The 23,437-nt window shown below is 46.5% G+C and overlaps 1 protein-coding gene and 1 long non-coding RNA gene across 28 annotated transcripts in view; one reads left to right on the top strand and one right to left on the bottom strand.

The window, feature by feature from the left end:
* The window catches only part of ESR1 (estrogen receptor 1), a 384,969-nt gene extending 364,588 nt beyond the window's left edge, over positions 1-20,381 (top strand). For 23 of the 27 annotated variants that reach the window (XR_014836701.1, XM_085010425.1, XM_085010346.1 and 20 more), the window contains 2 exons: positions 11,170-11,353; positions 15,846-20,381. Coding sequence is in view for 23 of the 27 variants with exons in the window: in XM_085010425.1 (XP_084866551.1) it covers positions 11,170-11,353; positions 15,846-16,080 (419 nt within the window). In the remaining 4 variants the exon portion in view is untranslated. 27 annotated transcript variants of the gene reach the window in all.
* Positions 1,575-12,593, bottom strand: LOC146405933 (uncharacterized). The gene is made up of 2 exons (XR_014844558.1): positions 10,628-12,593; positions 1,575-2,301 (listed from the first exon to the last, which is right to left on the bottom strand). It is a non-coding gene; the product is annotated as an uncharacterized LOC146405933 (long non-coding RNA).
* Positions 20,382-23,437: the final 3,056 nt, after the last annotated feature.

Genomic DNA, 23,437 nt, shown 5'->3' with positions numbered 1-23,437 from the left:
CACCTGCTATAGGACATTGTGCACCCAAGTTTCAGCAGTTATGAATTACGGGGCTGTAAATAGCTGTGTGCAAGTTTTTGCGTAGACATAAATGTGCAACTCACTTGGATAAACACCAGAAAGCATGATTGCTGGCTTATATAGAAAGAGTATGTTTAGTTTTGTAAAAGTCTGCCGAACTGGCTTCCAGAGTGACTGCGCCATTTCTTGTTTCTACCCGCAGTGAGTGAGAGTTCCTGCTGCTCCATATCCTCACCAGCATTTGCTGTTGCCAGTGGCTTAGATTTGGCCCTTCTAATAGATGTGGTATCTCCTTGCTGTTCTAGTTATCGCAAATGACGTATGATGTGAGGCATCTTTTTCTATGCTTGTTTTCCATCTGTCTCTTTTCTTTGGTGAGGCATCTGCTCAGGTCTTTTGCCCCTTGGGTCATTGGTTTTCTTATCATTGAGGTTTAAGTTCTTGGTATATTTTGCATAAGAGTCCTTTACCAGATGTGTCTTTGGCAAATATTATCTCTCAGTCTGTGGCTTGTCTTTTCATTCTCCTGAGCTCAGGGGTTTTTAAACCTTCTGCTAGGACCTCTGATCACCAGAGGCTGGGGACTTAGGCAGAGAGGGAAAGGCTGAGTGAGCAGGCTCCAGTCTATCTCTACCCCTTTCTCTTTCTTTTTTTTCTTTTTTTTTTTTTTTTTTTTGACTCACTCTTGGCATGTGAAAGCTCCCAGGTCAGGGATCAAACCTGTTCCACAGCAGTGGCCCAAGCCACTACAGTGGCAACACCAGATCCTTAACCTGCTGTACCACAGGAGAAGTCCCCCTTTCTCCTTCTTTAATCAGAGAAGTTTGACTTCACCCAATTTATCTGTGAAAGTTTCACCTGAGATTCACTTTTTAAAAAAAGGATTTTGATTCTCAAAATGGTTTGAAAACCATGGAACTTAAATTAAATCTGTAATTCTGGAATTATGAGTCACCTTTTTGCAATGTAATATGCCCTTTTGCAAGGCTCTATTATGGAGAAAGGAGATAAACCTGTCACAGTCATGTGACACTTTTTCAACACAATTTTCATCTACTTGAAGTGATGGAACTGATATAGCTAAAGAATAGGTATCATCTACATGCCCACTTATCTCTCTGAAATAGTAATTTTGGACACTAATTATCTTTTTCAAAATAATCAGTGAAAGCTATCGGCCATTTTGCCATTCTGATTCTCTCTCTAGGAAAAAAAAGGTGTGGGGGGAAATTATATCTGAATAGTTGTGGCTCTGGAGATAAACATGCAAACCAGAACCAAGCAAGTGTGCCTTCACAGTGACCAAAGCTGATCATCACGGGGCTTTTAAACGGTGCTATTCAGCTCAGGATGAAGTGCACCTGTGCATTTCAACTGACTATGTATTATTCTTAGATCATATGTCATTTTTTTCTGCACTTTTCCATTAAGTCAGATGAATGTTTAATGATGTTTTACAAACATTTGTACTCACACTACCCTGTTTATTGATTTGGCAGAGGAGGGAAGCGTGCCTTGTTCATTATTTTATTTATATATCACTTATTCCACAGAGGATTTGAAATGGTTTACTAAATTTCATGTGATGCACAGGGAGTAAGGCAGTAGTTGACACAATCTGAAAAAAGAGGAAATAATGTGAAGAAAATAATAAATCCAGGAGTCTGATTAGCACACAGTAGTCCATCTGTACAGTTCCTAGGAGTGGGCCACAAATTTGGCTTTCAATTTCCTTGGCTGGGCCAAAGCAAAGAGAACACATTCCATTATAAAGTTTACAGGCTTTTAATAAAAATAAAACAGACTCGTTGTTCAACCTAAAAATTCTCCTCTAGGCAAATCTCTGCAGAGTCTGTTTCTCACAACCAGCACTCAATAAGGATTGTGCAGTGGAGAATTCAAATATTGTATTCTCTGATGAGAAAGGAGAGGGCAGGTTTTTTGGGGTTGCCAGTGAGGGGCAGATCCATATATTTTGATGATCAGTTGCAGCAATTGTTAGGGATGAAGGCCTCCTATGAACATTTTTGGATAAGCTCAAGCCCTTATCCTTATACTGACAAGAGTGAAGGTCAGGGCCAGGCCAAGCCAGTGGAAGGCACTAGGATTCATAACGTGGAACAGGAAGTATTCACATGTTAGTTCATCTCATGATGTACCAGAGCGTCTATCTCAGATTCGCCTGTTCTGGATCATCTTCTCTCCTGAATGTCTGGTGCAGATATCCAGGTGTGCTCTGCTTACTGCTGCTATGTTTTAAATTACTCCAAAACTTGATGGCTAAAAGAAAGAAAAAAAATTGGATTCTCTTAGTCATGGATTTGAATAGAGCACAGAGGGAATGGACTGGTTCTTCTCCACCGTCTCTGGGGTCTCAGATGGTGAAGCTCATCAACTAGGATTCATCTAATGGTCATGGGCCAGAGACATCATAAAGGTCTTTATTCACATACTGGCAATTGAGGCTGGCTGTTGGCTGAGACATCAGCTGGAGCTGTCAGCCAGGATGCTTATCTGTGCTCTGGCCATGTGGTCTTGGCTTCTTCACAGCCTGGTGCAGTGTACCTCTTAGAAGGTAGTAAAGGCTCCAAAAGGACCAGCAGAAGTTACATGGCCTCGTATTACAGGTGTGTCGTACATTAGAAGCCAGCCGCCATCACCTCTATCCCATTCTACTGATTATAAGCAAGTCATGGGTCCACCCAGACTCTGGGGAGGGCCGTAAGTCACCCATCTCCATGGGAAGAGTGCCAAGACCATGTTGCAGAGATGAAGGTTGGAGATGGGAGATACTGCTGTGGTCATTTTGGAAAATAAATCTGCCGCAACGTGTATAGAACCACTTCCTGCTCTGTGGTGTTGTTCTGATGTCCTTGAAATGCCAGGCTAGAAAAAGGTGAGATGCAGGGAAACAAATTCATATGGATGGTTTTAACCTGCCTTTCTCTACTGAGACCTGGCCAGGTCACCTGGACTAGAAGTTCCACATGGAACCTTGTGAAGAAACCCCTTTGTAGCAGATGGGCTGCACCTTTTCCTATAAGTCTCTCCTCAGGATGTCTTCTTCTTGACCTCAGAAAGGTGGTAATTGACTGGGGAATAGGAAAATCGGAACCCTGGCTGTTTCCTAATGTGTTATAGACCATAATTAACAAAAAGAAGGCTCCTAAGCAAAGTAGAGATTGCTAACAACTTCATCCTAAAAGGTATAAGGCTAGGATACTATTTAGTTCAAAAAGTAAAGAAGGTGATTTCATGCGTAAAAGTCAGACACATGGCTGCCACTTAACTTATTTTTCTTTAAAGTGCGTATTTGAGATTTCTTCTCAGGTCAATTGGAATCAGTTCATCAGTTTCACCCTTTGAAATCATTGAGATGTGTCTTTTGAGTCAGTTTGATGCATTGATATACCACATATTCACCTTCTAGAATATCTATTAGATCTTACTAAGTGGATAAATGTCCCTGCATCATTTGAGGATGAATTCATAGTCATCTTTGCCAGGAGGGCACTCGTGGGTATATAGTGATGCCAAAATAACAGGACCACGTGACCCCCCCCCCATGTGTCATGGCAAGAAGATTTATCTTTGCTGTAATCCCTCTCACTCTGAGACCACTTAGGAGAGGACTTGGATGAGTGCAGGATCTTACAAAGGCAAGTGTAGCAGTAAACACTGGTTCAAGGATTGGGTTATGGACAAGCTCTTTACCTTTCAGGTAAATAATCACACATTGGTAGAAGGGTGGAAGTTTCCTACATGTGGACAGATATCGCTCAAAGCAATATTCTTTTTGTTCAATTCATGAAATGAGAAGTCAGTTCCTGCCTGAACTAGAGCAGTCTCTTTTAAACCTTAATGTTGGGAGCTACATCTTTGGATTATAACTAAATGTTCTGCTATCTTGGGCTTACCTCTTGATTCTTTGAACTTATTGGTTGCTATGAAGTATGTAGCATTCAGAATGAGTGGTTAGCATGACAGGGGATGATGAAGTGGTTCTAGAATCTGGAAAATGCTTTCTATACCAAAATGTGGCCACACTGTCATTTGGGAAAAGAAATAATTTCTAAGTAGGCAACCTAAGGCCTTAGAAATGTGGAAAAGGGCAACAAATGAAGGTATAAAAAGCATCCCTCTGATTTTGTCTGTCCTTATACAAATTTATTCATTTATGCCATTAATAAGTCATAAGATATTTATCACCCTGCATTAGAGAAGGACGCCTATAACAGATAGGCTCCAAAGTGTATAATGGCTCCCACATATTTATTTCTTGTTTACTTAACAACATGGGTTAGGGAATTCCTGTTGTGGCTCATCAGAAACAAATCCAACTAGTACCCATGAGGACAGGGGTTCAATCCCTGGCCTCACTCAGTGGGTTGGGGATCTGGCATTGCTGTGAGCTGTGGTGTAGGGCTCAGACGTGGCTCAGATCCCACATTGCTGTGGCATAGGCTGGTGGCTGTAGCTTCAATTTGACCCCTAGCCTGGGAACTTCCATACGCCACAGGTGCAGCCCTAAAAAGAAAAAGAAAACAAAACAAAACAAAAAACAATGCTGGGTCAGAGCCCTCATCCATGCGGTCATTCAGGGACCAGGCTGATGAGGACTCTGCAGTAGTTATTGGATGACTTCCTAAGAGTTATCTCCACTCTAACCAGCCCAGCCAGAAAGGGGAAGGAAGCGTGGAGGACCACAAGGTGGTGAAGAGATGTAAGGAGACAGTCTCAGAGTAGTTTCAGCTTCGTGTTAAGGCACTTTTCACCAAAGATGCAGTCCAGGTTTTCAAGAGCTTACATTTGAGTAGCCACAAAGGAGGAAATTACGGTAATGATGTGATCTCTTAATCCTAGCTGTGCGTGAGACTCATCAACGGGGAGTTTTTAAGAAACACAGGAGTTCCCGTGGCGCAGTGGTTAACGAATCCGACTAGGAACCATGAGGTTGCGGGTTCGGTCCCTGCCCTTGCTCGGTGGGTTAACGATCCGGCGTTGCCGTGAGCTGTGGTGTAGGTCACAGACGCGGCTCGGATTCCGCGTTGCTGTGGCTCTGGCGTAGGCCGGTGGCTGCAGCTCCGATTCGACCCCTAGCCCGGGAACTTCCATATGCTGCGGGAGCGGCCCAAGAAATAGCAGCAACAACAACAACAAAAGACAAAAGACAAAAAAAAAAAAAAAAAAAAGAAAAAAAAGAAACACAGACACAAGAACTCCACCCTCAGCTTTCAGTCAGCAGATTTGGGTGGAACGTGAGTTTGGGTGGAGTTTTCCTGGAAAACTCCATAGGCGATTCTGAGAAACAGCCATGTTTGGGGATCACAGACCTTGGAGAAAAATCTCTTAGAACTGCCATACCAATACCAAAACTAATAAAACATGCATATCCCTTTGACTGCTCTGAAATGAAATAGGTAACAGTTTATCCATAGATAAAGTTTTTTAAAAATGTAATTTCATATAATTTTGTACCTGTCATATAGGAGGAATAATATTGAACTCATTTAAAATAAAATGCTACATCTTTCAATGCAGATACCCAGGCTCGACTATAGCAGAAAACACGATAAAGCAGTATCATGTATTCATAGTGTATTATAATGTATTTACAGTGAATGTTAGGTTATAAGATGATCAGAAGCCATCCTATACAAGAAATGCAGGCATATGAAAAAAGCAGAGGTAGAGGTGGACGCTTGCGTACGGACAACTTTAAAAACCTAATTAAAACTAGTTTCTATATGATAAAAAGAAACTAAGGTGATTTAGTAATAAGATGCCAAGAAAAACCAAAGACCATGAAAGCAGAAACAAACAAAGAAACACAAAAAAGCCCCAAACAAAAATTAAGGAAGTGAGATCATTTTGCAAATGAGTTGGAATTTACTGTATGTTGTCAAAGTAACTCCCTCAAAATAGGTCAAGGAAATGTTGAAGTCAATAGAAACACACAATCCTTTCTTAAAAGCCCGGTACATTCAAGGGAATGTGCAGTCCCTAGCGTTTAAGAGACCATATCCTTCGGATAAGCAATGGAAGAGAGATGTTGGGTTGGAAGAAGAAACAGTAACACAGATAAAAGGTGATGGAGAAGCGTGTGGGAGACCTGTGACAGAAAGACAAGAGCCTCAACATAACATTATAGGTACTTTCACGAGGTGGAATTCTTCTCATGCTACAAAGTCATATCAAAACCCACGCTCGGCAACAGCACAGTATTTCACTGATGACTGTTATTTGATAATAGTCGATTCTCAGTTTGTTTAGAAGAGTCTTACATCTCTTCTGTATATTTGCAACCAGTTGTGTTGCTTTGGCAGTACCCACAGCCACAGCAATGCCAGATCCAAGCTGCGTCTGCAACCTACATCACAGCTCACAGCAACACCGGATCCTTAACCTACTGAGCAAAGCCAGGGATCGAACCCACAACTTCATGGTTCCTAGTCAGATTCGTTTCCACTGCGCCACGACGGGAACTGCAGCCTTGCAATTTTTAATCTGTTGTAGGATTAGTTCAGTAAAACACTCAAGAAAAAAATCTCTCATTATTTGGGCGTGTCCTGCACAGTGTAGGATTTCCAGCACAGCCCTTCCCACTGAGCAGCTCCAGCAACTCCGTGTTGTCCAACCCACACCCCTCTACCCAGGTACCAGAGGATCGACAGTCAGAGGTGAAGCCTGCAGCAAGTGTGGTGCTCAGGAAACTGTCAGCCTTGAAGGTTATGAGCACACCTGCTCTTGGGTTGTGGAGGCGAACCTAAAAGGCTGACCTGCCAGTTAATCACTGGGTCCTCCATGAGTCTGATCAAAAAGAAGTTTCTTTTTATTCCAGCTGACTGGCAGCTTTCTGGCCTAGACCCCTCAGCAGCTAGGGGGTTTGAAGAGTTTTCTTTGATATCTCTTTCCTTTGAATTATTCCCTTTGCTTTTTGGGTCAAGCCACTGTAGACTGAAGGACTCTCCCAAGAGTCCACTGTCACATTCTTCCTTTTGGAAAAGAAAAAAAAAAAAAAGTGGCCTTGCTGGAAGAATTTGTCCTCAAGCATCCCACATGCCTCTGCCTTCCTCACCTCTCTGGGATCAGTTAGATGTGCCCCCTAGTGGAGGTCAGTGGCAGGGCACGCGGGGCCCTGGTTGTGCTAGTGCTTCCTCTCCATGCAGTCAGGTGCATGTGTGCACTGCAGTCTCCATACCTGCCTTCTTCCAGCTTCCAGAAGATTCTAGTATCTGGACAAATCATGAGGGACGAAGAGGGTGTTCTGGGGGATGGAGAGCAAAAAGGAGGAAAGAAGAGAGTATGTCCAAGCAGAGAGAGAGAAGAGGAGAGAGCTGAGCCAAGAGTCAGCGACAGCTAGAGAGGGAGAAAAGCTGAACTGAGATCTCTTCCCTACAGGACGTCCACACGGTTCTGCTCCCCATTCCCTTCGACCACCAGCTCTCCCCGCAGTCTCTTCCTAAAACTCCCCGTGTTGCCTGTGAGATTGGGAATACGTAGACGCTCTGCCAACCACGCTTCGAGACTGGCTAATGACATACAGATTGTTTTTTTCCCCCGTCTTTGGGATTTGGAGTAGCCTGGGGACTTGCAAAAGCTCGCCTTGTTGTAAGACTCTTTCTGAAGGCTGGCACTGTCCGATCACCAGCTCTGTGCGGCTGGGAACAGTGGCGCAGCTGTCCAGGGTGGCAGGGACCACCTGGGATATGGAAATTACCAGAAGCCCTGTTTTGCTCTTGCCAGAGCACCTGAAGCATCCTGGGAATCCGGGTTTCTGTTGTTGTTCTCCACGGGCCCCTTTCGGGGCAACAGGCAACTGATATGGACCACGTTTCGCCAGAAAAGCCCAAAAGGATGACGGCTGCTGTTGTCAATTATTGGCATTTCAATGGGACTGTATATTTATTTCTAAGGATATTTGCACAGCAAGGAAGCATCTGCTGACAAGGATGAGATGATAAGCTGTATTGGTGCCAAAACAGGACTAGAAAAACAGGCTTGTTCTGAGCATGGCTGGCGTCCCAAGAGTCAGTGTTAAAAAAATCCTTTCTCTGCAGGCAGTATCTGCTCTAGAGACATGAACACTTAAAAGAAAATGCGGCTTGAAATCCGTCTGTCAGAACGTGGGGCAGGCACACAGTAGGTTCTCAATGAGAGGGCGCTGAAGGGAGGAAGCTGTGGGAGGGAGGACAATCCGGGGACCAAGGGAAAAGTGCCCCCCACACACACAACCTCTGTGGAAAAGATCGGGGATGGGCAGGTGGTGGGGTGGGGGCATCACCAGCCTTCTGGATGTCCGTGACCCTGTGGACACCGGCAGGAGGAGCAGGTGCTGCTCAAGTGTCCCTTCCCGAAGCAGTGCCGTGCAGGCTGTTTGCTCCTCGGTTCTGTGGTTTCCTTGCACCAGAACAGGATTATTGGTGAACAAGGCCAGCATCCTGGGTGGTAACAGAAAAGGAAATTGGTAGAAAATGCATCATCCAAGTTGGATGAACTCAGCTCTGTGGCCTGGGCAGGTTCCCAGGATATCCAGCCAGATGCAGGGCCGCTGAGAGACACGAGGCTACAGCGTGTGTGATGACGTAGAGGGCAGGCCACAGGGCTCAGCCCAGGCGGCCCCTGATCCCCAGCCCACTGGCGCCCACCCTCCCTGCCCCCGGTTACCTCCAGGCCAACTCTAAGGCCGCTAGACATTTGCCCAGTTTTCAAACCGACGGTCTTCCTCTGCATAGAAAAGCCTGCATGGAACCTGCGTTATCCAGCGATTTCTTTCGGATCCCACCACCTGTCCCCTGCTTACTCATTCTGTGCTCCGTTCGCTTTGGATCAATGTGCCTCTGGGTACCAAAGCTGACATCACTCTGCGCTACTGCCTGTGAGCCCAGAGCTTAACCATTCTGCTTTTGTTGTTGTTGTACTTATTTTAAATATTAGCCATTTTCCATTCTGGGCAGTTACAACTGTGTTTACTCCGAGTTCCTCTGCGTGGGTGCTTTCCCCATTCCCATCCTGCAGGCTGCTGTGAGAGCAGTAACTCATCACTGTGTTACCAGCACAAAGTCCAGGATTTATAAACTTGGGAACCTTTCATTTGAAAAGACCTGTGAGGATGGGGGGAGGGGAGGAGAAGAAATAATTATGGGGGTGGGGCAGTGAGCCAGTAAGACCAAACAAACTGTTGCTGTTTGGATGGACATCTAGAGAAAAACACTTTGTCATCTGCTCCCTGCAAGATCCTGTGCTTGGGCAGGACGAGCTGATTTCTCCAGCATTTCTTTGATAGAATATATATCACTGTCATCCCAAGACAAGACTGCTCCATCTTCCCCTGCTTTTGCTTTGAATATTTCTTCTTCTTCTTTTTTTTTTTTTTTTTAAATGCTTTTTAGGGCCATACTCGCGGCATATGGAGGTTCCCAGGCCAGGGGTCTGGAGTCTAATCAGAGCTGTTGCTGCTGGCCTATGCCAGAGCCACAGCAACATGGGATCCGAGCCGTGTCTGCGACCTACACCACAGCTCATGGCAACGTGGGATCCTTCACCCACTGAGCAAGGTCAGGGATTGAACCTGCAACCTCATGGTTCCTAGTTGGATTCGTTTCCACTGTGCCACAACAGGAGCTCCACTTTGAATACTTCTTTATCACTCACATTCCTCTGCTCCTTGGGCTGAGCTAATAATTTAGTCAGGATTCTTTCAGTTGCAGGTAACAGAACCCCAACTCATACTATCTTAAGCAAGAAGGGGACTTGTGGATTCATGTGTTAGAAAGGATGCTAAAGGAGTTTCCGTCATGGCTCAGTGGGAATGAACCCGACTGGTATCCTTGAGGACATGGGTTCGATCCCTGGCCTCGCAGAGTGGATTAAGGACCCCGTGTTGCTGTGAACTGTTGTGTAGGTCACAGACATGGCTCAGATCTGGCATGGCTTTGGCTGTGGTGTAGGCCAGCAGCTACAGCTCCAATTAGACCCCTAGCCTGGGAACCTCCATATGCCATGGAGGTTCAAAAAAAAAAAAAAAAAAAAAAGGATGCCATGGAAGCTGCAAGGTCAAATGGGTAAAGTAAGAGCCAGGTCTCTATGAGTTGACCAAGGGTTTCTGTCCCTTCCTCCCTGCTTCCTCCCCATCCCCTCCACCCCCCACCCCCGTCATGTAACCATCCCCGCTGCTAGTGTCCTTGGCTCCAGCCTGTGGGTGGGAGCCCCGTGCACTGGGAAGATGGCACTTACCAGCCCCATAGGCTCATCCTCCCAGCACCTCCACCCTGGAGGAAAGAATTTCTCTCACAACCTTCTTACACAAGCCCAGAAAAGCTCTGATTGTCTAGGTCGGGGCTAATACTGCCCACAAGAATAGAGTGACCTGACTGTCTGGTTTCAGTCTTGAGTCTTCCTGGGCCCTGAGAGCAGGGTTTATTACCAGAAGAAAGGCAAGAGGGGGGAAAAAAAAACACAACATGCCTGGCGGGGAGAAGCAGCAGTTCCCAGAGTCCTCTCTGGCCTCCCGTCATCAGCCTTTCAGCTGAGGATGAAAAGTGCCAAGGCCCCAAACGTGACCTGAAGTGTTAACAGCAAATTAAGTCCTAGCCAGAAAAATTACCTGCCAATCACGGAGCGAATCGCTTTTCCTCTCTCTGTGCGTGTCCCCAAGAGGGTCCCAGCTCTCCTGAGCGTCTCCATTGTAAGGATTGGATTCTGAGTCAGCAGCAGGACCTGTCAGCAGTTAGTGCTGCTCTCTCTTCACGGGAAAAGGAACAATAGGGCCTCCTTCATGGAGCTGTCATCGCATTAACAGAACAGTGAGTGTCTGTGACAGGCCTGTTGGCGGAGAGGTGGCTGAGGTAGCCTTTAGGGCTCCAAGGCGAGCAGTGCCTTTCTGGGGCATCTCGATGACAAATCCTGGGAACTGGCTCACGCACAGGCGGCCACGTGCCTTTCTCCAACGTGTGTGCTCTCTTACACCAGATGCACACGGAAGCTTGCCTGGAGGCCTGGACCGAAAAGATCAGGACGCTCCCCATTGGCTGCGCGGGGCGGGGGCGGGGCACTGCCCGGGGTCCCGTCCCGCCCACGTGCCCAGCCCCCTGCACCGGCTCCCCTTGGAGTCTCTCGCTTTCTCACGCTCTCTCTCTGCACATTCAGGAGTGTACACGTTTCTGTCCAGCACCCTGAAGTCTCTGGAAGAGAAGGACCATATCCACCGTGTCCTGGACAAGATCACAGACACCTTGATCCACCTGATGGCCAAAGCGGGCCTGACTCTGCAGCAGCAGCACCGGCGTCTCGCGCAGCTCCTCCTCATCCTGTCTCACTTCAGGCACATGAGGTGAGGCGTCCTGGGGTTTCCCACGCGAGGGACGTGAAAAACCAAGCCCCCAGCCCTCTGTTACAGCTGGCCTGGCAAGGGCTGATGCCAGAGTACCGCTCGTGCACCTGGGACGGTTCCGGCCGCATAATGAGCGTCAACGCTGTGGCGGGATCCTAGAGGGAGGCGTTAGATGTCTCTTGGGGGTGGGTGGGTGGGTGGGTGCCAGAGAAGGCTTCAGAGAGGAAGCGGCGTTTCGGCTGAGTTTGGAGCATGTGCTGATCGTAGGGGGAGGCGTCTGCAGCATGCAGTTCAGGAGGAGGATCCTGTTTGTTTGTCTGCTTTGTCCCAGCCCATCAATGGAAGTCTGTGAGCGCCCTTGTCCTCAGAAGGCAGTGGGCACATCCATGATTGTTCCTGTGTCACATTCTCCCTTCTTCCAAGGGGAAATTCTAAATGAGAGATGCTGGGTCTAAATGCCTGGTGGGCAGTCAACGTGGACTCCTCCAGCCCTCTCATTCTTGTCATCCCCCTTGCCACCGCCCTAGTCCAGGCTGCCATCATTTCCCGCTGGGCTTCTGCCCCAGCTGTGCAACATGTCTGTCTGTCTTCAAGGGTGATGCTTTCTACTCCGTTCTCCACCGTGGAGCCGGAGTGATGCTTCTAAGACCAAAGCTGATGACATTGCACTCCTACTTACAGCCTTGAAATGGCATCCCATTGCTTTCAGATGAAAGTATAAATGCCGGAGTTCCCACTGTGGCTCAGTGGGTTACGAACCTAGACTAATATCCATGAGGATGCAGTTCAATCCCTGGCCTTGCTCAGTGGGTTAAGGATCCAGTGTTGCCATGAGCTGTGGTGTAGGTGGCTTGGATCCCAAGCTGCCAGAGCTGTGGTGTAAGCTGGCAGCTCTTGCTCTGATTCGGCCCCTAGTCTGGGAGCTTCCGTATGCCGCAGTGTGACCCTAAAAAGCAAAAAAAAAAAGGGAAAATATAAATGCCTTTATTTTTGCCAATATTACTCCTTCTGCTGTAGCCCTATTTCAGTTTCTAGAACTTGCTGGTAGTCCAGGCTCTGGCCCTAATCAGCTGTTCGTGGGTCAAGGGGGAAGTCTGCTTCAGGCTGTAGGCAGGCTATACAGCTGTTTATCTCCTCCAGGCCCACGCACACCTCTCGGGGGATCGGCTGATGGAAATGGCACAGCTGGGAGACTCAGCTTCAAGCTGCAGGCCTGTAGGTTGGCCACGTGATCACCCCACACTACCCCACAGGAGTGATGGTACATGTTCTTCTCATGTGGGTGACAGAAGCATAGGAAAGCAAGTCTGTTTGGGGACGTGCATTTTAATCTTTCAATTAATTCATGTCCACTAACATTCCATTGACTGAGCAAGTCCTGTGACAAAGCCCAACGTCAAGGATCCTGGACACATGACACAGAGAGGGAACCGTTCTGAACCTATCACAGCCTAGATCTGACTCCTTGCAGGAAGCATCTGCTGAGCCTTAACATCTGAGCGAGGGGGGGTTACACCCTGTTCATCTTTATTGTTAATGCCCATCTTATTATCTTTCATCACCTTTAAACTATACACTCTGTGAGGCAGTTATCACAGTGTCTCGCTTACTCTGTGTAAGCGAGACACCTAACATAGGGCTTGGCAAGCAGTAACTATTCAATAAGTATTTTCTATAGGAGGTAAGAAAGGACATTGGCAGAGGAAATAGAGCCTTTCTGTACCATAAGGTTGAAAATGGCCTCATTTCCATTCTAAATAGCTGGCCAGAGGCTTAGAGGGTACCATTCCCATGAACAGAACTCGGCCCGCAGAGAAAAGATGAAGGAAGTAGTGGATCCTTTACCCCAGAAGGGCCACAGCAGTGAGGTGAGGTGGTGACACCCTGTGTGATAAAGTGTGTATGACCTTGGGTGTACTCCAGGACCCTATGAATGAAAAAGATTCTGTTTCTTGGTGGCTATAAGGGAAGGACCAAGGTGTCTAGAAGGAGATTCATTTTTAAGGGGGTCTTCCAACCTTGACACTGTGATCCAATGGCAAGAAGTACATCCCATCCAAGTTCTAGGTGCCTCCTTTTCTGGGATAACTCTGCAAATTGTTAGCTTCTTGAGAAAACAAATGTATCTCCTTTTCTTTATATCCCCACAGTGCCATACATGAAGTCTTACATGTCTTCATATATGAGTGAATGAGTGAATGAATGAATGAAAGAACAAATTACTTGAGGTTTTCTCTACCCTATGAATTTGAACTTCACAAACAATGGCTTCCACTTGGCAAAGTTGTGAGGAAAGTAAGTCTCGGTTCTCAGGAAGAAAGCAAGTCCCCAAGAATATCCGTGTCATAGAGGACTCACATTGACCAGGCCAAGTAGGTGATTGCATTCTAAGCACACATTTTCAGTCCTTTTTCCTTTTTTTTTGTTTTTTGTTTTTTGTTTTGTTTTGTTTTTTCATTTTTTTAGGGCTGCACTCTTGGTATATGGAATGTCCCAGGCTAGGGGTCAAATCAGAACTACAGCTGCCGTCCTACACCACAGCCACAGCAACATGGGACCAGAGCTGAGTCTGCAATCTACACCACAGCTCACGGCAACGCCAGATCCTTAACCCACTGATCCAGGCCAGGGATCGAACCTGCGTCCTCATGGATACTAGTCGGATTCGTTCTGCTTCACCAAAACAGGAAATCCCCATCTATTTTTTTTTTTTTTGGATGAATATTGCACAGAAGGATGTGGAAGATGGATCACAATAACCTAATATAATTCTCTACCAAATTTCCTGGCCAAGAGAGTAAGCTTCCCCTTGAAGAAAATGTGTTAGATTTATTCTAAGCTAGGAATTTCAATGATAATGTAAAAACCATGTATCACAGCTCAAGTTTTTCTTTGGTGGTAAGAAATGCTGAATTTCCAAGTCCATTAACTGCTTGTCTGCATTAGCCAGCCTAATTAGTTAACACCAAATATATTTGCACTGACTATGCTGGCCTTAGTATTTTCACTGGCAACATTGGCCAAGGGCAGCAGCAGTCAGTGTTCCTGTCTGAGGTGTGAAGAGCTGGAAAGAAGTGCTGCTCTGTTGCAACATTTGAGCTTTCTCTCTCTCACTTACACACACACACACTCCCCCCCCACACGCATACATACACACACCAGCACCAGCAGCACCAGCAATATTGTGGTGCCTCATCACAGCCAATCTAAATCACAGAACTCTGTTGTGCTAAGCTTGGCCTCAGCCATATGTTGTTATTCAGAGCATTTAGCACCAGATTTCATCGGATGGTAAATGTGACTCATTAGGTTGCAAGAGGAAAGATGCCGTCAGATCCAGGGGGCATTTAACTTTAACAGCCTTTTAAATGAAAACAAAAACAAAAACAACAAAATACTACTTAAAAACATAATTTAGCTGGTTGTGTTATACAGCCCAGATCACTTTGATGCCGTGTTTTCATGGCACATCTCCAGCAGGGGCTGACTTTTCCCCTACTGAGCATGCAAGTGTCATGTAGGATGCTCCTTGTCTGCCTACCTAATGGTACAGGAAAAAGAAAGTTCAAGCTAGGTAATAGTTTCTTTCCTGGTGGGGACAGAGCCCATTGGTGGAAGAGGATGAGGGAGGGGCGTGGTAAAAGGAAAAATGCCATTTGCCTGCATTGCCCTCTGTCTGGCTAGCCCAAATTTTCTGAGCATTGACTACATTGTTGCCACATTTCTAGGCACACAGTTTGCACACATTGTTGCCCCTCATGGAATCTGCCCAGTGTGGTGTGTGTGTGTGTGTGTGTGTGTGTGTGTGTGTGTGTGTGTATGCCTGTGCTCGGGGAGCCAGAATACTACACACATACACAGAAGACTTTCAGGTTGTCCTAAGTGCTGAGAGAAAAGCAGAGTAATATGAAGGCAGACTAAGTCCAGGTACTTGAGCCCATTGCCGTGGGGGTACTGGAAGGCCTTTCAGAGGAGGTGGCATTTGAAAACCTGGGAGAAGAGCCTCCGGGGTGGGAGGAGGGGGGCAGCGGGTGCAGATACCCTGGGTCTGGAAGTAAAGCGATTCGTTTTAGGCAGCATGAACACTAGGGTGGCTAAAGAGGATGGGCGGGGAAGGGAGGCAGGACGAGCTCTGAGGGGTCAGTGGAAGCCACATCCGTCGGACCTTGTAGGGCACAGACAGAAATGTAGATTTTATTCCTAGTTAAATGGGGAGCAATGGCAAGTTTTAAGCAAGGGGGCTTCTTGAACTGTTTTACACATTTACAAAGCTCTCTCCTCCTTGGCAGCATAGCTCATCTAATTCTCTTTGTAGATGTAACAGTGACAGAGGGGAAGAAAGCCACCTGCATTGTAAATCCTAAAATGGCTCTTGAAACAGAAAACAAGGTTGGCATATAAGTGTCGGTGGGGTCTTTCTTCCTTGGCCTTCCTCGCGGTGCTGGAGCCGGGATGGCCTAACGTGGTCCTGTGTGTGTCTCCCCACCCGCAGTAACAAAGGCATGGAGCATCTGTACAACATGAAGTGCAAGAACGTGGTGCCCCTCTACGACCTGCTGCTGGAGATGCTGGACGCCCACCGCCTGCACGCCCCAACCAACCTTGGGGGCCCACCCCCGGAGGACATGAGCCAGAGCCAGCTGGCCACCTCGGGCTCAACTCCATCGCATTCCTTGCAAATGTATTACATCACAGGGGAGGCGGAGAACTTCCCCACCACAATCTGAGAGCTCCCCCGGCAGCTCCCCCAAGGTTCCAAGAATCCCTGTCGCACTTCACCCCCACCTCGCATCACTCTAGCTGACTTCTGCCCCTGCACACACTCTGGCATGCATCCAGCGCTGGCTTTCTAATATGGGTGGCCATTCGTTCGCTTGCTCAATTCTAAGTGGCACACCTTCTTTGGGGAACAGCCAAAGGGATTCCAGGGCTCATTTCTTTGTAACAGCTCCCTTTCTCCCTTCGCGGCGTTACTCAGCGTAAAGATTCCCTTCGTGTTTCATGACTGGGCTTGGTCCACGAGCTGGGCTCAGAGGACTTGTGCACTTTAGCTACTTGTGACCCAGGTCTGGAGAGTGGACTTTTCACCTCCATGAATGTGAAGCACTTTTTAATGGATCTAAGCGTACGCCACAGGAAAGAATTGGAAGTGGCTCCTTTAATTGCTGACGCGGAGAAAGCTAGGTCCAGGGTTCATTATAACATCCTCTTGTATTCCTATAGCAAACATATCATTTTATGAAAGTCATGCCTTCAAGCTTTTGCTCTGTTGCTTGGCCGTAGCAGAATATCTGGTGATTGTCCACCCACTTCCCCTATAGGAATACAAGACGCACACAGGGAAGGAAGATCCCCTAATTGTCAAGAATTTATCAGCTTAATACACTGTACCTTCTGATTTGCTGAATGCTTTACCATTGGCCTTTGAGAGCACTATGTACAGGTCACGGGTTCCAGTTAATTCTTGCTTCCCATGGAGCCGTGGAAAACAGCAAGTTGATCCCAGTTAATTTGCTTTCACATGTACCAGTTTCCTTGTGAGGGATAAATTCTTGGTTTTTTGTTTTTGTTTTCATCTTATGAAAAAGAAAGCCCTCTCCCCGCCCCCAGAACTTGCAGTAAATGGGCTTCAGGACCTGTTCTGGTGTGATCTCACACCTATCAGCAGAGGGCGCTCTGCTCAGATCTTCCTGGTGTGTAACTTAATGCAGAACGTGTATTAGGTGTAGTGCCCAGCCGATGACCAAGGGCAGTTTCCACGAGTGGGCACCCGGGTGACACTTCCGGCCCTGCGGCACTGGGCTGAGTAGTAAATGTGCATGATTCTTGTAGGTACTAGAGACCAAAGAGGAAAAAAGGGCAGAAACTGGATAAAACTGTGAGGCTCAGGGTGGCCCAGCCACAGGCTGTGTCACTTAGGAGTGCTACTGGCCGACCCCACGCTGCACTGCGGGGCTGCCCGGGGGTCCACGGGGCAGTCCTCCTCTTCCTTGTTCCCCCGCCAGGCCCTGACTGGAGGCACGTTCTGGGCAGGGAGGAGGGCCAGGATTGGAGTACTCTCTGGGCCGGCTGCCTGCTGCCTGGTCAGACCACACCTGCCCTTGGTTGTTTAGCATTCATCCCAGAATCAGGGTTTGGCCTTGAGGGAGAAAGGGAAAGAAAGAAAAAAACTTCCCCAAGTGTCGATGTCGTTAAACTACATAAGCCAAGAGAGCAAGACTGGACATGGGCGTAGGAGTCCTCAGGCCTATAGGCTTAAACAAGCAAGGCTCACCCCAACCACAGGGCTGGCTTCCCTGGGTCTTTGCTTCTCTAGGGCAGTTATGGGTTATTTCCCCTTCTCAGCTAAAAAAAAGAAGTTTGGTTTCCTCTGGTGACCTCATTGTCTAGAACCGGAACCCCATTAATAGGCAATGTGTTAAGCCATCAAGCCAGCCAAGCTTCTAAGGCTTCTCTTGGGATACCTGTTTTAAAAGTGGAGTTCATTCATTTCCGATTTCGCAGGAAGCGATCGCCAAAGGACTGAGAACCTGGGAGGGCCAAAAAGAAAAAAAAAAAAAAGTTTTTTTCACAAGTGCATCTAAATTTAGGGGCAATTTTATGTATCTGCAGTGAGAATGTTTAGAACATACTTCTTTTGTTGTTTTTGTTGAAGAAGCACCTTATATAGTATAATATATATTTTTTTGAAATCGCAGTGCTTGTTTATCAGACAATTGAATGTAGTCATTCTGTTCTGGATTTAATTTGACTGGGTTCACCTTCAAAACCAACGAAAAATGTTTACTTTTTTTGTATTACTACCTTGTCATGTATGCAGTCATTGATAACCAAGGCCTGGTGATTATTCATTTAAATGAAGATCACATTTCATATCAACTTTTATATCCACAGTAGACAAAATAGCACTAATCCAGATGCCTATTGTTGGATATTGAATGATAGACAATCATATGTAGCAGAGATTATGCCTGAAAAGGAAAATTATTCAGGGCAGCTAATTTTGCTTTACCAAAATATAAGTAGTAATATTTTTGGACAGTAGCTAATGGGTCAGTGGGTTCTTTTTAATGTTTATACTTAGATTTTCTTTTAAAAAAATAAAAACAAACAAAAAAAAATTCTAGGACTATAGATGATGTAATACCAGCTAAATCCAAACAATAATCCAGTGGAGGGTTTTACATTATTCATCTAAGGTGTTTGTATTCGTGTTAAGATACTACTACATTTGAAATGGGCAGAGAACACCAGATGGTTTGATAGCCTGGGAGTTTCAGATAATTTTGGAAATCTCTTTTTTATTCTCATTTGAAGTGCCACTAATGGACAGCTGATACTTTGCAGCTGATGTTGCTTTTGGGTGTAGGGAATATGCTGTGTGTTTTTTCCCCCCACTCTGAGACAATTTAAAGTTTGAAAGGCATGGTCGATCAGGGTTGGGGGGGTGGGTTGGGATAGGGTGGGGAAATGGGTTTAGGAATTTGAAAAATGGGGGGGCTAGAGTCATACGAGTCCTGAAAGTGTCTTGAGGCAGATCGATACTGGCCCCTGGAGTAAGCGCCAGGGTTTAGTCCTCCGATTGTGCCCTATTAACCACAAATAACTAGCTGTATCTGATAGCCATTCCTGTAATGGCAGCTTGAGTTCTGGGGAAGAACTAGAGGCAGCCACAAAATAGTCCAAGGAAGAGCTAGTGCTCTTTGTTTTCTGTAGCCATTGCCCAGCTCCAGGCTTGCGGTAATGAGTTCTGCAGTGCTGTCGTGCAACAATCAGAGAGGCTAGTGCATCCAAAGAGAAGACCCTACGTCGTAGGTTAGGAAATCCAGCCCCAAAGGAAGTGTAGTCATTGATCAGATTTCCCTATTAACCTTGCAAGAATGTTCAGCCATGCCATATCCTGTGCCTTTGGCGGGGGCTGGACAAATAAGGGACTTACTGCTAATTTACTTTTGATCCCATCAAGATGTTCTTGCATTGAAATCTCACACACTGATATGGCTGTTGACTTAGGCCATTGGTTTAGACTACCCCTACGTGCAACCGATTCCAAATCACTTCCTAGCCACACTTCCCGACTCTGAGATGGACTGTGAATGTGGGGAGGGATCCCTAGGAACACAGTAATGTCTAATAGTCACAGGCAGGTTTGCTTCAGGAAACTGGTTATTCGAAAGGCAGATAGAATCGTACAGTAGCTCCTGAGACAACCGTGATTCTCCTTGGTGCAAAAACTTTGGGCAGGTGATCCAGAATACACTGCACGCTTCCTGGGTGAACTCCCTGCAAAGTTCCTCTCAACTGGAGCAAAGGAGTTTAACTGTGGTCCCAAATATCCACCTTTTCATTAGTGTTAGTTCTCTGTTTCTAACTGCATTTTCTTTCCATTTGGATTACAGTGAGCGTGGCCTCTTTTCTAAGTCACTTAAAATTGGTTTTGAAGTAACTGCTGCCTCTATTATGGCACTTCAATTTTGCACTGTCTTTCAGATTCCAGAAAAATTTCTATTCTTTTTTTTTTTTTTTGCATCCAAATGTGCCTGAACTTTTTTAATATGTAAATGCTGCCATGTTCCAAACCCATCTTCAGTGTGTTTTTATAGAGCTGTGTACCCTGGAAAAGACATACAGCCCCCATAAGCAGGTGCCTGAGGCATGGACCCCTTTGCATTCACAGAGAGGTCATTGGTCATAGAGACTTGAATTAATAAGTGACATTATGCCAGTTTATGTTTTCTCACAGCGTATAAACAAAGCATTTTGTGCACTACATATTCTTCAGTGTAGAGCTCTTGTTTTATGGGGAAAGGCTCAAATGCCAAATTGTGTTTGATGGATTAATATGCCCTTTTGCCAATGCATACTATTATTGATGTGATTGTTTTGTTGCGGCTTCGCTTTAATGAAACACACTTGTCAGCCTCTTTTGCACCTTAAAAAAAGTCAAGAATCCAGTGGGATGCTCAAGCACCTTAAACAATTTTCTCTACCTATTTGATGTTCAAATAAAAAATTAAATGAAAGACAATGTTTGGCCTTGGTTTTTTTTTTGTGGGGGGGTTGTTTTTTTGTAAGCTCCCTTTTTACTAGTGGTTCAGCACTGGCTGCCTAAGATCAGGGTTGATGACATCATCTGTAGAGCAAAATGAGTCCTGACTGCTGAGCTGATGCCAGGTCCCCCTCCCACCTCTCCCCTCCCCTACCCCCTGCCAGGCATAGGAGGGAATGCATGAACCTTGGGGTGCAGCAGAGATGGCCTCAGTTCTTGGCTCTATTGCATCCAAGTTTAGTGATCGCTGGCCATGAATTCTCAGAGCCTCTGCTTCTTCATTGATAAACAGCGAGAGTAACCCCTAATTTACAGGGCGGTTTTGAACATCATATGAGACGCTCATTAAAAGAGCAGTTGTTAGAATTGCTGCTGTGGCACCTGGGTTAAGAATTCGATGTTTCCACAGCTGGTGTAGGTCGCAGCTTTGGCTCAGATTCAGTCTCTGGCCCCAGGAACTTCTATATGCTGAGGGGGCTGCTTTTTAAAAAAAAAAAAAAAAAAAAAAGTTGTTTTCTAACATCTACTCCCAACCCCGTCCTTGTAAGGCAGAAGAAAGAAGCTTAAGAGAGTAGTTATTTATGAATGAATGAGTGAATGGATGAATGGATGATCTAAAACCTACATGTTTGCTCAAAAACCTCTCTAGTGTGCCTGTATCCCCATCCTACTCCTCTCCTGGTTTCCAGTGTTCCAGACTCCCTTCCCTTTTCAGAGCTACCTGTGTGTTCATATTTTTTAAAGAACTTAAGGAGTTCCCGTTGTGGATCAGAGGGTTAACAACCCAACATGGTGTCCGTGAGGATGCGGTTCGATCCCCGGCCTCGCTCAGTGGGTTAAGGATCCCATGTTGCTGTGGCTCTGGTGGCCTACACCGCATTTATTTTTTTCCTCTCTATTCGTCAAGTTAGGTAATTTCTATTCATCTGTCTTCAAGGGAATGGATTCATCTGCCATTTTGACTCTGAGTTTAAGCTGTTTCTGTGAATTTTCATTTTAGTTATTGTCCATTTCAGCTCCAGCATAAAATTTGATCTTTCTTTTTTGAAAAATTTTTCAGAGTTCCTATCGTGACTCAAGTGGTTAACGAATCCGACTGGGAACCGTGAGGTTGCGGGTTCGATCCCTGGCCTCACTTGGTGGGTTAAGGATCCGGCATTGCCGTGAGCTGTGGTGTAGGTCGCAGACACGGCTGGGATCTGGCATTGCTGTGGTTGTGGCATAGGCTGGCAGCAAGAGCGTGGATTAGACCCCTAGCCTGGGAACCTCCATACGATGCAGGTGCGGCCCTAGAAAAGACAAAAAAAAATTTTTTTTCTAGAGCTCCCTGGTAGCCTACTGGTTAGGGATCTCATGTTGTCATTGCTGTGGCATGGGTTCAATCCCTGGCCTGGGAACTTCCGTGTGCTGGGGTTATGGCCAAAAAATAAAATGCTTTTCTAAATTCTACCCTCATTGAGAATCCCTATTTGTTGATTCACTGTTGTCGTGTTTAACTCTTTAAAAAAATGGTTTCTGTTAGATATATTAACACATTCATAATAGTTGCTTGTGGTCATTGCCAGCTAAATCCAGCATCTGGGGAGACACACAACAGGTTTTGTTTCCTTTTTTTGGGGGGCCGCACCTATGGAAGTTCCCTGGCCAGGGGTCGAATCAGAGCTGTAGCCACTGGCCTACACCACAGCCACAGCAACATGGGGTCCGAGCCACATCTGTGACCTACACCACAGCTCATGGAAACGCCAGATCCTTAACCCACTGAGCAAGGCCAGGGATTGAACCCGCATCCTCAGGGATACTTGTTGGGCTCGTTACCGTTGAGCCACAAGGGGAACTTCCACAGTTTCTTTTGATCTCTTTTTTTCCTGAGTATAGCTCACATTTTCCATTTCCTTTGCATATCTGGTTTTTTTTTTTGAAAACAATGTCTTAGACACTGTAATACAGCACCCCTGCATTCTGATTCCCCTACGGTCATTGCTGTTGTGTTCCATTGTTGTTTGGGTTTTCCCTGTGTCCAGGAACTCACCTGCAGTTAAATAGGTAAAGTTTGTCTTTCCACCAGCAGTTGGTCTCTGTTAGGTTCTGAAATGATGATTCTCATTTTGGTTTTCAAGGCTGCCTTCAGGGGAGCTGCCCCTGTGTCTGGAGAACTCAGAGGTTATCCAAGTGACCGGACAGACATGGCCCGACACCTGGAGCCCGTAAGGCTTCTATCCTCTGCTGATGACTCTGAGGGCAGATGGGGGGCACATTTGGTTTTCAGGCTATTTTCAAGGCTGACCCAGCTTTTGCCTGCAGGATCGGACGGGAGAGTGGGGCTAGTGGGAGCACTTTCTAGTCTCTGCGACCCATGTCCACAGACACAGTCAGGATGGCACTTGCCAACAACCTCAGGCTATGGCGGCCTTGGCCTTGGCCTTGGCCTTGCCCGCTCATCCACCAAATCAGGTCAGCCGTCTGGGACCGTGGCCAGAGCAGCAGCGTCGTCAGTCCTTATGCTGTGTCCCGCTCTGGTGCGGACCGAAGTGTGCAGGTGGGGGGTGGGAGCAAGAATGCCACAGATTCACACTGTTCGTGCCCAAAGTTAAGCAGGTTTTCAAGCACAGACGCCTCTTCTGTCGCCGTATGCCTTGGGTCACTTTGCAGAGTGCCGAAATGGAGGGACTTGTCATTTTGTTCAGCTTTGTAGCTATGTTTTGGAGCAAGGATTCATCAGTCTCCTCACTGGGCCAGAGCTGGAAGCAGCAGCCCCACCGCCCCACTCCACATCCCTTGTCTGGCTCTGCTTGTCCTTCTCGGGCTACTCAGGGGCAGCGTTGTCTACGTGTGCCTTGTGTTTATTTCCAGTGCTCAGCGAGCTCTGGGGAGAAGGTTGAGCAATCTGCAGAACTTTAAATCTACCTGGCGGAGTCTGTTCAAAGTTGGAACGCCTGACTGGGAGTGGATCAACTCACACACTGGCTCCAGGCCACCTTCTCCAATGGGACATGTGCTTAAGCCTTTGGGGACATTCAGATTCAGAACTGCCA

Source organism: Sus scrofa, chromosome 1, assembly GCF_054392235.1.
Source record: "Sus scrofa isolate SSC_HxYL_T2T_F1_AM1 chromosome 1, Sscrofa_HxYL_maternal_Yorkshire_Landrace_v2.0, whole genome shotgun sequence".
NCBI classification, from domain to species: Eukaryota; Metazoa; Chordata; class Mammalia; order Artiodactyla; family Suidae; genus Sus; species Sus scrofa.
The sequence above is the reverse complement of the archived record's forward strand: the minus strand, read 5'-3'. Positions and strand labels throughout refer to the sequence as shown.